The 15,777-nt window shown below is 42.6% G+C and overlaps 1 protein-coding gene across 3 annotated transcripts in view; it reads left to right on the top strand.

Moving 5' to 3' along the window:
- The window catches only part of gapvd1 (GTPase activating protein and VPS9 domains 1), a 136,426-nt gene that overhangs the window by 59,879 nt on the left and 60,770 nt on the right, over window positions 1–15,777 (top strand). For all 3 annotated transcript variants that reach the window (XM_084327273.1, XM_084327272.1, XM_084327271.1), the window contains exons 5-7: window positions 518–1,090; window positions 9,163–9,246; window positions 9,339–9,473. In XM_084327273.1, coding sequence (XP_084183399.1) covers window positions 518–1,090; window positions 9,163–9,246; window positions 9,339–9,473 — 792 coding nt within the window. The remainder of the gene's footprint in view (window positions 1–517; window positions 1,091–9,162; window positions 9,247–9,338; window positions 9,474–15,777) is intronic.

Below are 15,777 nucleotides of genomic sequence, written 5' to 3'. Positions count from 1 at the left end.
AACCCCTATTTGCCTCTGGCATTACTCAAAAGGCTACCAACTTTGTTATTAAATTGTTCTCCTTTTTTTTTCTCCTGAAAAAGGATGAGCATTATATATGTCTGGTAAATACTAAATGTAAAGAGGTAATTCTGCATTATTGCACGTGGGAGACTATTTATTTTAGCTTTGTTGATTTATATAGACAACATCTATTAAAAATAAACAATAGATCAAATAGATTTGCAAAATATTTCACAACTGAATAAACAAACTCCTCAGAGAAAAACTGGATACCTGGAAAGTTGCTGTTTCACTGTGTTTACATAAAATTGTTACAATATATATTCACTCTACAAAGATATTCTGTATATTCTAGGCTTAAATTTGGTTCACACTGCCTCAAAAAGACTGTTTTATGATGGAATGGAATAAGATATTATGGTTTTTTCATTATTTTTTTAACTCTTCTTTTCTCCCCTCAAAATAACCCAGTGCAGCATTGAATGGATGTCCGTCTCTTTGCTGTCACCTTCAGGTGCTGCGGTACTTGATAGAGTTTGAGCTGAAGGAGAGCGACAACCCTCGGCGTCTGCTGCGGCGGGGCACCTGTGCCTTCAGTATCCTCTTCAAGCTCTTCTCAGAGGGGCTGTACTCGGCCAAGCTCTTCCTCACCGCCACCCTCCATGAGCCAATCATGCAGCTGCTTGTGGAGGATGAGGACCACCTGGAGACAGACCCGGCCAAGGTGATGGAGCGCTTCACGCCGGCCCAGCAGGAGCGCTTCGGGGAGAAGGGTTCGGAGGGCTACAAGCAGAAGGTGCAGGCGGCCGTGGAGTACAACGAAGCCAAGCTGGTGGCCCTGGTCAACAAGTTCATCGGTTACCTGAAGCAGAACACCTACTGCTTCCCCCACAGCCTGCGCTGGATCGTGTCCCAGATGTACAAGACGCTGTCGTGTGTGGAGCGCCTGGAGGTGGGCGAGGTGCGCACCATGTGTACAGACCTGCTGTTTACCTGCTTCATCTGCCCAGCTATAGTCAACCCAGAGCAGTACGGTATCATCTCGGATGCTCCCATCAACGAGGTGGCCCGCTTCAACCTCATGCAGGTAAGTGGCGGAGCGCGTGGTCATGCATACCGATACAGTGCCCTCAAGAATTCTCACCACGTAGGTACATGTGAACGAATAAAACTGAAGATAATGTCATTGTTGTTTCATAAAAAATATGAGAGAAATCTAACATTGTAAGAGTTAAAATTGGTCAGGTGTTTTTTTCCTCTCAAAAACATACATGTCAGTCATTGGCACCTCAATAAACGATTAGATCGGTAAAATTTCTGTGACTTTTTCCTGTCCGATTTCTCCATCGTCTTCCCTAGTAAAAGTTGTCTTCCCTAGTAAAAGTTGACAGAAAAAATGGTCACTACAATTTTTACTCAATTAAAGGTTCTATTTCTCATGTTGTGAGAAATAGTGTAAGATCAAGCTGATAAATTATGACATTTCTTCCACAACCTTTTTTGTTCACATTTACCTAGATTGCCAAAAGTTCTTGAGGGCAATGTACATGCGTATTAACACTATACTAGGGGTGTGGACATTTGTCGATTCTAAGATGCATCGCGATGTGTACATGGCGGAACATAAGCGATTATTAAAAAAAAATTAAAATAATAATAATAAATTTAGAAAAAGAAAAAAAATTACTCTTGCTAGCTTTTATGTTATTTTACAATGTAGCGCTTTGGGATTAGACTAGACTAGAAGTCTTTATTTGTCATGCAGTTGAGTCGCCGATGAAATGTCTCTCTGCACTTTTCCCATCCCGTTGTCCTTCCCCCCATGGGCAGCCGGGACCAGATAGGGCGTCAACGTGAGCCGCGCCCGGGGACCAATCCAAGTGCTCCTGTCCATCTTCGTCAAGGACGCCACAGCGTTAGCGATCTGTTGTGCATGTTTTTCCATTGGGTTTATCTTATCGGGGGGGGAAACCCTTGCGAGCACGGGGAGAACATGCAAACTCCACACAGAAAGGCCTGGGAGCAGTGATGGGCAGTAGCTAGCTACAAGCAGCGACGCTACATAGCTTAACTACAATTCTCAGTAGCGTGCTGGTAGCTCGCTACTTTTTAACCAGGGTAGCGATCTCTGTAGCGGAGCTATTTATAGAACGAAGTAGTAACGTAGCGACGAGAAACGTTACACGCTACTTTCCAGTCTAGACTAGAAGATCTGCGAGGAGAAAAAAAAACTCCCAGTAAAAAACCCACTATGATTGGTTGGTTTGTTTAGATATGAGTGACGACTCACGATTGGGTATGGTAGGCCAAAACTTTACGGGTAGGCCAATCAGAGGCAGGATAGGGCGGGACTCCAGCCGCAAAGCAGGAAGTGAAAATCAAAACACAGACGTATTGAATGAATGCAATTTAACGGATTACATGAACCAGTCTGCGCCAAATGGCAGAGGGATGATGTCAATAACAACAATGACTCTCCATGGCCCTATCTGGGACACATTTATGAGTTTGACTGAAAAAACGGCTAAAACATATGCTGCTCTCTCAACACGTCCAGCACTAACTTGAGCCTCAGAGGACACATTCAGGTGAGCTGATGAAAATCAACTGTTCCCAAACAGCACACAAGTCAGTACACTTTGTCAACAGCTTTAACTTTAACTAAGATAGCTGCTATCATGATGTTTCACTGTAGGCAGAAAATGATCAATATTATTGGGGTGGAGAAAAGAAAAAAAGAGGGAAAAGCAGTGGTTCTCATCCTGTGGGACAGGACCCCCAGGGTCCCCACATGATTTTGGGGCCATGGAATGTTTTGTGAGTTACATATTTAAATACACTTGGTCATTTAGCTGACACTTTCATTCAAAGCAACTTACAAATTGTGTACAACAAGTCAGTAGGAGTGGTACATATCTAGCAGCCAAGGATAAGTAGTATTGTTTGTCAGTGTCAAGCTTGAGTGTTATACTCTGAGAGTACATACTGTAGTAGTATAGACATATTAGCATAGTTGGTAGTAGTATATACATGGTAGCATAATACTAGTAAAATGAAGTAAAACAATTCAGATATTGAAGAAGTGTGTAATACAAGTTCATGTTAAAAGGATGACACAAAAAGCCAGACCGAGGGCTTGTTTCAGTTTTATAATAAACAATCAAACTGAGAATTTTTGTCCTGCCTATTTGTTTGGTAAAAACTTGGTCACGAAGTAAAAAAAAAAAAAAAGTAGTGCCGATGTAGCTAGCTATTTTTGCCATGTTCTTGTAGTGTAGCTTGCTACATTCCCTGGGGATAGCTTCCATTGTAGTTGAGCTATATTTAATCGAGAGTAACTTGTAGTGTAGCTTGCTACATTTTCCAAGTAGCTTGCCCATCACTGCCTGGGAGATACCCCACCTGAGTACCTGGCATCATGGAAACCTGGTCCCCAAGCGGGAATCGAACCCTGGACGCCTGTTCCTTAATGACAAGCAAGCAGTGCAAGAATGCGGAAGCATTCGTCACCGCAGGTACCGTAGTGGCGTGCGGTAATGCGCCTTTCATTTTCCGCCGCCCAGCGCCCAGGTGCGTGCACCGGCGGCGGCGTGCTCGCTCAGGTGCGTGCGTGCGCCGGCGTGCTCGCGAGGTGCCCGCGCATACGCATGAGATCCCGCCTTGGTTCGACACGAGCGGATGCCAGTAACCGCCCCTTATTCAGTATCCAGAAATAGCTCAATTGGCAAGACTGCATGGCTGTGGATACTACGGCTCGTTGCTGGCGAGTTCGAATCCCATCAAATATTTTTTTTTTTTTACGTGATTTTTTTTTTTAGCGTGTATTCTTTCGCCGGTTAAGGTTAGGCATGGTTATGGTTAAGGTTAGGCATTGTTTCGGAGTTGGTTAAGGTTAGAACGGTTAAGTTTAGGCGCTGTTAAGGAGCTGGTTAAGGTTAGAGTTTGTCAAAGAGAATGGCAATATTCTTTCTATGGTTAAGGTTAGGCATGGTTAAGGTTAAGGTTAAGGTTAGGCATTGTTTCGGAGTTGGTTAAGGTTAGAACGGTTAAGTTTAGGCGCTGTTAAGGAGCTGGTTAAGGTTAGAGTTTGTCAAAGATAATGGCAATATTCTTTCTATGGTTAAGGTTAGGCATGGTTAAGGTTAAGGTTAGGCATTGTTTCGGAGTTGGTTAAGGTTAGAACGGTTAAGTTTAGGCGCTGTTAAGGAGCTGGTTAAGGTTAGAGTTTGTCAAAGATAATGGCAATATTCTTTCTATGGTTAAGGTTAGGCATGGTTAAGGTTAAGGTTAGGCATTGTTTCGGAGTTGGTTAAGGTTAGAACGGTTAAGTTTAGGCGCTGTTAAGGAGCTGGTTAAGGTTAGAGTTTGTCAAAGAGAATGGCAATAGATAGCCTATTTCCGCGCGACAGCTCCCAAAGCGGGCCTGAAAAGAAAGGCGCTTTACCGTAGTGGCGTGCGGTGACGAATGCTTCCGCATTTTTGCACTGCTTGCTTGTCATTATGCTACACGCACCCTGGACCTTCTTGCTGTGAGGCGACAGTGTTAACCACTACACCACCGTGCCGCTTGCTCCATTTGCTCCACAACTATAAAGCGCCCTACAAATCAAATATATTATTATTATTATTATTATTATTATTATTATTATTATTATTATTATTATTATTATTATTATTATTATTATTATTTATTATTTATTATTTATTATTTATTATTTATTATTTATTATTTATTATTTATTATTTATTATTATTATTATTATTGTATTATTAAAGCTAGTGCTCTGGTCATGCATCCACTCAACTCATAGAAAATACAGCATCAGGCTATTCTAAAAGTATTGATACTAATAAAGAGTATTGAACCGTTTTTAACAGCTGGGTAATCAAGATACCTATCTGTATCATGCAACACTAGTAAAGACATTTATTTTGACATTCTGATTTAAGAACTTTCTAAATAAAAGTAAATTTATTTGACTGCTTGTATTAATTGATGAAAAAGTAGCCATGTGCAGTAATATAAATTATAAAATTGAGGATGTAATATATTATTGAGCTGATCGTAGAATCTAATCGAATCGTGGACAGCTAAATCGTAATCGAATCGTGAGACCAGTGAAGATTCACAGCTCTAATTAACACCACTTTTAACCACTTAAGCATCGGGCAAATCTTTTTAATTATTATTATTATTATTGTTTTACGATTGCATACCCAAAGTAATTAGCGATTTATTATACTTTATACTTATAGCACATGCATGAGTCTGTTCTCTTTTGAAAGGTAACATTATGAAGTTTCTTACACAATAAAGAAAAATCACTGAGTGCTAATGAAATAGAGTAACATAGGTTTGAACACACTGAAGTAAAAGTTTTGTGTACTCTCATTTCTGTTTCCTGGTTGCCAGATGCCTGTTTTTAAGTTCCAGCTGAGGGGTGAATGAATGAATGAAAACTTTATTTAACAGATTGCAGAATGGGTACAATACAGTACGGCTCAATACATACAATTGTTAAGGGGATGCAGACCTGAGAAAGACGTTTGTCTTGTTTCCATCAGGGTCCCCCATTTTCAATTCATATAGACATTTATGACATACACAACATACATGACATTTATGGCATAGGGACATATAGGTATTTAGTACTGATACATTTGTGACATAAACGGTATTCAAATATACAGTACTGTAACCCCTAGATCCTGACAGAGTATATACATATGATGGGGAGGGGACTGTACATTAGGAGGGGGTGGGTGGGTGGGTGGGAGAGAAATATACATACGGTGGGGAGGGAATATATACATGCGGTGGGGAGGAGACCGTCTATTAGGAGGTGATGGGGGTTTTGGGCATTTACGGTGGCCAGTTTCGAATTGCAGCCTCCCGTAGGTGCTCTTTAAGAGCGGTTTTGAATGTGGGCAGGGATTCACATTCCTTTACAGCTTTGGGTAGGGCGTTCCACATTGTTGTGGCATAATTGCGAAACGTGTTTAGTCCCTTGTTTGAGCCGAATCTGGGTTTAACATGATTTGTTGAGCTTCCTCTGGTGTAGTGGTTGTGGTATTCACTGACCTTTGGGAAGTATTTTGACATGTACATGGGCACCCCGGTCGTATAGTGTATCTTGTAGACCAGGCCCATTGCAAGTTGCTGTACTCTGTCGTCTACTCTAAGCCATCCTAGGTTGTCAAAGTGGGCAGGGGTGAGGTGGGTTCTGGGGTTCAGGTCAATTAGTAGTCTGACTAGTTTGTTTTGTGATGTTTGTAATTTTGTTTTAAGCGCCTTTGAGGTGCTTTGGTACCATGAGGTGCACGCATAGTCATAGTACCCTTGAATGAGTGCTCCTGCCAGAGTCTTCAGGTTATTCTTGTTTACCAGAGAGGAGATCCGGTACAAGAATCTAGTTTGTTGGTTGACTTTTTTTTATTATTGGATGCCATTTTGTCACAGGAAAGATTTGCCTCTAGGATGGAACCCAGGTAGGTAATTTCGTCTTTCCTTGTGACAATATTGTCACCCACTGTAACTGAGAAGCCGTCGGTCTTGCTGAGTTTGTTATTTGAACCGAAGAGAATGGACTCTGTTTTGCCCATGTGTAATGATAGTTTGTTATCAGCGAGCCATATGCAGATTTTGCCTAGTTCCGAGCTGAGGGTTTTTTCAACCTGCAACTTGTTCTTGTCAGAGAGGGTAGGAGCTGGAAAACAACGGTTCCATAGCCTGAAGTCTTATGTAGTACAGGTCCAAGGTTTATAACAATCCCACGAAAAATTTGTGTTTCACAAAGGTTTTTGTAATGTGTACCCGTACCGGCATTCATTCGGCATGATTATCCAAAATGGCCGTCCGCTGCCATCCATTTCGAGGATCTAGTCAAAACAAAGGACTTTCCCGGCTTCTTCTACCCCTTTCTTGTTGCGATCAGCCCCTGCATGGGATATCCCAGGCTCCAGAATTTCATTGGCTACAAAGGTTAATTTTCGCCATCAGAGGTGACTGGTCTGTTCAGGACCGTTCACAACCTGATGTGGTCACTTGTCCGAATGGCTTGTCAAATGACGCTCGTCGGATGTTTTGTCATGTACCTCGAGACTGAAAGCACGCACTAGGTCGAGAGTGGTGTAGATATAACGGTAGAGCTGCCGCGGTATTGATATTTTCCTTACCGCACGAATTTGCGCAATATTTCCTACCGCCGCGGTAATTACCGCACAGTGCGCACAAAAAAAAAAAAAAATTTGAATGCATTTTTTTTTTTTTTGTAGTCTACTCTTATAGCCTGCCTCTAGTCTAATGGCGCTTTTCCACTGCATATTACCTACTCGACTCGACCCGCTTTAGGCACCTGGTACTTCGTTCCTTTTCCACTGCAGCCAGGTACTACTCCGTTTGGGGAATGGGGATGCAGGCGGGGCCGCCGCCGCTCGCTTGTGTACACTGAAAGCTCCGTGGGCATAGATGTCCGAGGGCTTGCAGCAAGCCAGAGTTTAACACAGTTTCAATCAATCAATCAATAACAACATTAACCAGACTCTCGTTGCGTCTATTCTGCCAAAGCTAACGTTACCTCTCATTGTGTATTCTACCAAGCAAACCCGGGTTTAACGTTACCTCTCGTGTATATCGGATAACAACAACAAACTTAACACATCAGCGATCTTGTTGTGACACTAAACTCTCCGCTCGGTGGTAAATTGGGTTGATGTCGGTTTTGTTTCATCAATAAATAAGGCAGAATACACAGTGAATCCATTCTTTTTTGTTTATTGCACTTGGTTCTGTCGCAAACAAATCCTGAATGAAATGCATCCTTAGCGAGGCAGTAAAGATGGCGGCGTTCTGTTTTCGTTCAGAGGCGTCGAGTAGGGGGTATCTGCAGAGCCGCAGAGCCAGGCTGGACCAATAGGGTCGCTTGGAACCGAGTAGGGTATATCTGCAGAGCCGCAAGCCGCAAGCCAACTTTATTATTATGATAAAAAACAGCGGTGACGCGGTATTCAGCCTAACTCTGCGGTGAGCGTGATGCAACAGCGATACCGCGGTAATGCGGTTATCGCGGCAGCTCTATCTAACGGCGAGAAGTTTAACTTTACATTTAACAATGTATTGAATGATTGGGAGAAACGCAGCCCGACATACAAGCGCAAAGTGCCATGACATGCACGAGCGTGACGGCCCTCTGAGATTCTTTGTTTGTCCTCTTTGAGAGGCATGCTTAATTGGGAGACAGCTGTGTTTGTGTGAAGCTGTCAGTCCTCTTCTCTCCATTGGGAGGAGCCAATGGGCAGGAATGTAGAAGCCATCAACCACCATTCCACTCATCCCCTTACAGTTAGTACAACTGCAAGACAGCACAATGAGTCCTGTTCACTTTCAGTAGCTCAAAACTCCTGGAAATAATGGCTTAGCAAAGGCTATGCTAACATTTACATTTAGTCATTTAGCTGACTCTTTTATCCAAAGCGACTTACAAGTTCTGTACGACAAGACAGCAAGAAGGGTATAACTCTATCAGCTGAGTAACAATGTTTATCAAAGTGTTGCGTGTTACAGTGTAGGTTAGTTTATTAGAACAAGTGCATGACAGTAAGGTTAGTCAGGGTTAGATATATACCTTTTCAAAGCTCATGAAAAGATAATGCTAACTGTGTTCGAGGAAGGGCTAATCCTCTCATTCACCTAGGGTGGTGATTTGGAGCAGAGGAAGGGCTCATCCTCTCGTTCACCCAGGGTGGTGATTTGGAGCAGAGGAAGGCCTCATCCTCTTGTTCACCTAGGACATGTTATGTAACTGTAATCTCTGCAGGAATGCTTTGCATTAGGGCTGGGCGATACGGCCTCTAAATGATATCACGATATTTTTTGGCTATGTCACGATATTTCCTCTAAAGCACTTACAAATGCTTGATTTAACCCTTTGATGCATACAGTCACGCCAACATGAGTATAATAGTCCCTGCAACATATGTCTGCATTAAACCATGAAGATGCTTTCAAAAATAATTAAATTAAAAGTGCAAAACATCACGATGTCCACGATAAGTTAAAAAAGTGTATCGTTAATGAACTGTACCCGGTATTTATTTAATATCGTCATATCGCCCACCCCTACTTTGCATATTTGACACTGTGGCCTTGTTGTTCTACAGGTAGGACAGCTACTGCAACAACTGGCAATGGCTGATGACGATGGGGACCCCAGGAGGAAAAGCAGTTTGGCAAAATTTGATAAGGTATGTCTCTCACCTTAATAATGTGTTTTATTATTAATATGGCTGCAATTACAGCCTAAATACATCAAATGTATCTCTTCCTGTGCCTCCAGAGTTGTGTAGCTGCCTTTCTGGATGTGGTGATTGGAGGGAGAGCAGTGGAGACCCCGCCCATGTCCTCAATGAACCTATTAGAAGGCCTCAGCAGGACTGTGGTCTATATGACACATAATCAGCTCCTAGCCATGGTAAGCTGCTGATTCAGCTGTTTTTACTAGCAATATGCAGCCGCTCCTGTCGACAGGAATAAATGTGAATCAACTGAATTTGAAGTATTTGCTATTCTTTATGAAAGCTCTTGATTTTGAACAAAATAATATATCACATGATCATTGTTTTTTTAATGACTTTCATTTTCACAAAGATTCAAGCAGGCACATTTGGCCACATTTTGCAATGTCCAGCCAGACTGGATTCCATGCATGCATGCAATGCAAAGTTGTAAAAGTGACATGTCTTGTAACCAGAATCTGTGTGTGGTGTTAAATTGTGTACACCCACATTTTAAACTGATGACAGTTTAGATTCTAATGCTACACAACATGTGCTTAACAAGCCCAAACTTGCCAGACTAGAAAGGGAGACTTCTATACGTCTTTGGATGACAGCAGAGATGACTCAAGTCGCAAATTTGAGGACTTGCAACTTGCTTGACTAATGTTGATAAAATACTCAACTTGACTTTGACTTGATATTCATGACCCGAGACTTGACTTTAGGCAGATGACTCAAACGTTTTTATTAAGTTAAAGCATTTTTTCCTAGATGTTGAGTATGAAAAATGACCATTTTGAAACATGATTGGGAGACTTTTAGTGCAGTGCATGTAACCCAGAGAATTCTCAAAGTCAACTTCCTGTCTGTTGTTGCTACAACGGTGTGGGGGAAACATGCATCCCCGGGTACATTGTGAACGCTTTATTTAGTGCAGAAACGGATCGGAAAAGCGGCAAATTAAACACAATCAAGGGTAATTTTCTTCAGTGCATCACAATGCCAAAGAGCTGCTGTGTTACGTTTTGTACTAATAACAAAAACAGAAATCCAAATCGCAAGTTAATACCAGCCGAGGCATCACGGAGGAAAAAGTGGCTGGCGGCTAACGTTAGCTACGTTAACCCTTTTTCTGCCACGCTTATGTACATCCTTATACCATCCTCTGCCAGCTCTATTTGTCTATGGAGAAGTTCCCCTTCTTTACAGGGCTATAACTTTTTAAATTGTATTGCTAAATTGACATTACTATGGCCCATTCAATGTCAATTATCTATCGTTTAGGATGTAGCAACGTTCTACTTTTTCATTCATACTAAAATACGGTCTAAAGTATAAATGTTTTTATCGTTTTCTGCAGCATTCTGCAGAACGTGATTTATAGCCCTAAATGCATTATATTGATGATCAAATACAGTTTGATAGCGATCGGCGCCAGATAAAAAATTTCAAATGTACGTGCTTCTAGAAGTTACTACTTATCATCTGATGTTGACCGGATGGGGGGGGGGGGGGGGTCGTTTATAATTCCGTGGCCAACGTTAGATGATTCATGTAGTGTGGGTGATATGATCATCAGAGCAGTTTGTATCGAACACGGTAAAAATAAACGCTGAAACTTACCCCAGTCTCCTCGGGCCGTTGGGCGATGAGCGTGGAGCAAAAAGATTGCTATTATGGGATGTTGAAATATGCGATCCATCTCCAGGTTGTATAATATACGTCCAAATAACGTTGTTTATTGAGTTAGGGTGAGTGATCGATTATCCAGTGTGTCAAGATGGAGTCCCGGGAGCTATAGCGAGTGGTCGGACCGAATTTGGATGAGCACTAGTTTCCGTTTGCTGTTTGGGCGATCCGCCGATCCGCCACCAGATGGCGCTCTTGAACCGTTGGAGAGTTGAGAGGGGATCAACAGTAGATCTCAAGTCTCCGCGGGAGAAATATGATTGCCGTCACAGATTTTTGAAATATTGATCTCAATGACGTGTTACGGCATCATTGGCAGATTAAGCATGGCGAGCAATGACTAGTTACGGCGTCCTTGGCGATTAAAGGGTTAAACCAGACAAATAGTAGCTACATACTAAGCTAATGTTAATTATATCATATCGAACCGATAGGAGCTTATCTTATCTAATCTTATGTGGATGTTTGATCAGGTAGTGGTACCATGTGTTTAACGTTAGCTGTACAGTCCCCCCCCCCCCCACCTACCCAACCTCCTCCAATGTACAGTTTCTACATCAAATGTATATACTCTCTTTTCTGGACTCTTTTCGTATCACAAACTGTACTGTATTTGCAAATCTGGTATGTCATAAATGTATAGATGTAGCAGTACTGTCTATCTGTACGTCATGTATGTCATATATGTTATGATGAATTGAAAATGGGGGATCCTGATGTAAACCAGACGAAAGTCTTTCTCTGGTCTGCATCCCCTTAACAATTGTATGTATTGAGCTGTACTGTACTGTACCCATTCTGCAATCTGTTAATAAAGTTTTCAATCAATCACGTTAAACCAGACAAATAGTAGCTACATGCTAAGCTAACGTTAATTATATCATATCGAACCGAGCTTATTTTATCTAATCTTACGTGGATGTTTGATCAGGTAGTGGCACATGTGGCACACATGGTACCACTACCTGATCAGATAAAATAAAATAAACATCCACGTAAGATTAGATAAGATAAGCTCCTATCGGTTCGATATGATGTAATTAACGTTAGCTTAGCATGTGAATGAATGAATGAATGAAAACTTTATTTAACAGATTGCAGAATGGGTACAATACAGTACGGCTCAATACATACAATTGTTAAGGGGATGCAGACCTGAGAAAGACGTTTGTCTTGTTTCCATCAGGGTCCCCCATTTTCAATTCATATAGACATTTATGACATACACAACATACATGACATTTATGGCATAGGGACATATAGGTATTTAGTACTTATACATTTGTGACATAAACGGTATTCAAATATACAGTACTGTTACCCCTAGATCCTGACAGAGTATATACATATGATGGGGAGGGGACTGTACATTAGGAGGGGGTGGGTGGGTGGGAGAGAAATATACATACGGCGGGGAGGGAATATATACATGCGGTGGGGAGGAGACTGTCTATTAGGAGGTGGTGGGGGTTTTGTGCATTTACGGTGGCCAGTTTCGAATTGCAGCCTCCCGTAGGTGCTCTTTAAGAGCGGTTTTGAATGTGGGCAGGGATTCACATTCCTTTACAGCTTTGGGTAGGGCGTTCCACATTGTTGTGGCATAATTGCGAAACGTGTTTAGTCCCTTGTTTGAGCCGAATCTGGGTTTAACATGATTTGTTGAGCTTCCTCTGGTGTAGTGGTTGTGGTATTCACTGACCTTTGGGAAGTATTTTGACATGTACATGGGCACCCCTGTCATGTGAATGATTGTACTGGAAGTACAATTGTGTGTGTGTCTCTAAGACCAGACCATATTAGGCGCTCATGCGCCGGAAGTAGTTAATTCCATGTATGCTACCGAAACAACGCTGTGTGGAAGTGTCTACGAGAAGGATAATAAACACCACAACCTAGGCCTAACAAAAATAATGGTTGGTTTCAGGTTGCCGACCGACCCTGCAGATTTATGTGCGACCCAATTTATTTTATGGGAGTTTCTATTGGCGGAAAAAAATACGCATTTTGTAGAGCGCCCAGAGGTAAAACAGTGCACTTGTTGCTTTATATCAGCAGCTGGCAAAGTGGATAGAGCGGACAAATGGACAGACATTGCCAACGATGTATTGTCAACCACCACCACCCAGCTTGGGTCCCATGCCGGCGCGTGTTAAACTTATTTCAATTCAAGTACTTGGCACTGAAGTGCAAGGCGCCAGAACCTGTACCCTCCACAAGCCAGTCTGCCTTCGACTTGCTGTTTCGTGCACAGCAACGTATACATTTGCCTCCGCTGAGAACTGAACAAAATAAAAAAGACGAGTTGATGAATGCCATCATCAAGAGCCTCCAAACCAGGCGAGTGGGGTTTTCTGTCCAGGCGAGCACAAACCAATGCTCAGAATTGGTGACGGTGAGTTAACTATTTTACTCAAATGGAACGAGTCTGTCTGTATGTACTGTATCGTTCTGTCATACTAATTGTTATGAAGAATGAGGAGGGGTTTATGCTTCTTTGGGGTTGTTTAATTCCATTGATATCGGTTACATACAGATGAATACCTCGCTCGTCATCACACACAGCTACATGCTTTACATAGATATAGATAGCCACTAGATAGCCCGCGCTGCCGGCCAATGGAGAGCGACGTCGTCGTAGGGCGGCCATCTTGCTCCAGGCAGCTCAGCTACCGATAACCCTCACTCAAGGCTGACTGGAGCAAAATGGCGGCGGTTCAGCGACGCTGGTGACTCCGCCTTAAGCTATCTAGTGTTCTATATATCTATGCATGCTTACACGTGTATTCCACGACAACAAACTAACTTCCGGTGCCACCCCCTATCTCTCCCGGTCGGAAACACACACCCAGCTAACAGTGACACACACAACGGCAGAACATTATAGTACGTTTCATTTTCATGCAAGCACTGTTTCTGTAATAGTATGAATTTGAGATAATATTTTTTACAATCAAGTTTAATTAAATAGTAAAAAAGTGCAGTCCTGGCATGTCAAGAATGAGAATATATAAAAAGCAAGTATTTCACAATATTTGCACAGCTCTCTGACGTCGGGATATTTAGTGAGTATATTTAGGGGTGGCATTTTTAGTACTACCTTTGTACATTGTACTTTTGTAGTACAGTGTCTTTGTATTTGAACCTTTAGTACATGTGTGGTATTTAATATAATAAAAGCTTTTTGCTGGGAGTCGGAGGCGTGGTATATCTGCCAAGTTTGTATTGGAGCTGGCAGAAGAAGCACGTTGTCAATGACTGCATTTGGTCTTTCATGCACTGTTTAACATTGAAGACTTCACTTTAAATAAATGTTCTGTTTTAAAAGGAGTTGTCCATGTCTTCAATACTATAAAAGCAACAATATATGGATATTAAACATCCTGGCAGAGTACATGCACCTGTGGTGTCAAAAAAAAAAAAATCCCTTAAAAAAAAAAAAAAAAAAAAAAAAAAAAAAAAAAAAAATACCTACCCATGGCCAAACTGAGCCAACCTGAAACCAACTATTATTTTTGTTAGGCCCTATGGAGTTAAAGCAGGTCGTCAAGAGTGTTTATTATATCGGTCATAACTTGAACATGGTGTCAGAAGTGGGATCAGTGAAGATGGCCAAGTTTAACCCTCCCGACAACTTTGATTTCACTCGCCCAGAACTGTGGCCGGAGTGGAGGCAACGGTTCCAGCGCTACCGGCTAGCCACAAAACTAGACAGGGAGGATGGACCTGTGCAGGTTAGCACGTTGCTATATGCGCTCGGCAAGGAGGCTGAGCAAGTTTTCAACACGTTGCATTTCGAGGTACGGGAGGACGTTGATGACAAGGACAACTATGTGATTGTGTTGGACAAGTTGAATCGTTATTTCACTCCGAAAGTAAACATTATCCACGAACGTGCTCGTTTTTACCTCCGCTCGCAAAAGAGGGGCGAGTCTGCGGAGGAATACATCCGGACGCTCTACGAGCTGGCCGAGACCTGTCAGTTTGGTCCGGTGAAGATAGAAAATATTCGGGATAAACTGGTGATAGGAATCCTGGATAAAGAGATGTCAGAAAAGCTACAATTAATGGCAGATCTGACGCTGGAGAAAGCCATCGAGATGGTGAGACAGTCTGAGCAGATAAAGGGGCAAATTAGCCAACAGTCTAGAGCGGGCTCGGCAGATGCAGCATTCCTCAGTGAGGTCACACACAGCTGTTGTAACTGCGGAGATACTACATTCCTGAGTGAGGTCAGACACAATGCGCGCGCTGCGCCTTTCCAACAAAACAGAGGGCGGGGAAGAGCGCGGGGCAGTGGCGGCTTCCAAGCAGCAGGTGGTGCTACAGGAACGAAGTGTTTTAGGTGTGGAAGGGACCACCCGAACAATGTGCAGTGTCCAGCCAGGCAGGCAAAGTGCAGACACTGCCAGAAGATTGGACATTTTGCCGCCGTGTGTCGCTCTGCAAGAGTGAATGAGCTGACAACAATGGAGCAGCAGGATGACAGTTACAGTGAAGGACACTTCCTTGGTGAGATAAAAACAAAATACCTCTACGTGACAGATTCCAATAGGCCATGGACTGTTGAACTGAACGTCTGTGACACTCCTCTCACTTTCAAAATTGACACTGGTGCAGACGCCAGTGTGATTTCAGATGACACCTACCATCAGCTCAAACACCTGCCCCAGTTATCCAGTGACTTCACAGCTTTCGACAGCCCCGGAGGTAGACTTGAATGTCTAGGACTGTTCACTACCACATCTAAGTACAAGGGCCGGCAATATAAGTTCAACATCCATGTGATTAAGACAGCAAATGGCAGCAACC

The sequence above is a fragment of the Notolepis coatsorum genome, assembly GCF_963971535.1.
Source record: "Notolepis coatsorum genome assembly, chromosome: 1".
In the NCBI taxonomy this organism is placed as follows: domain Eukaryota; kingdom Metazoa; phylum Chordata; class Actinopteri; order Aulopiformes; family Paralepididae; genus Notolepis; species Notolepis coatsorum.
The sequence above is the reverse complement of the archived record's forward strand: the minus strand, read 5'-3'. Positions and strand labels throughout refer to the sequence as shown.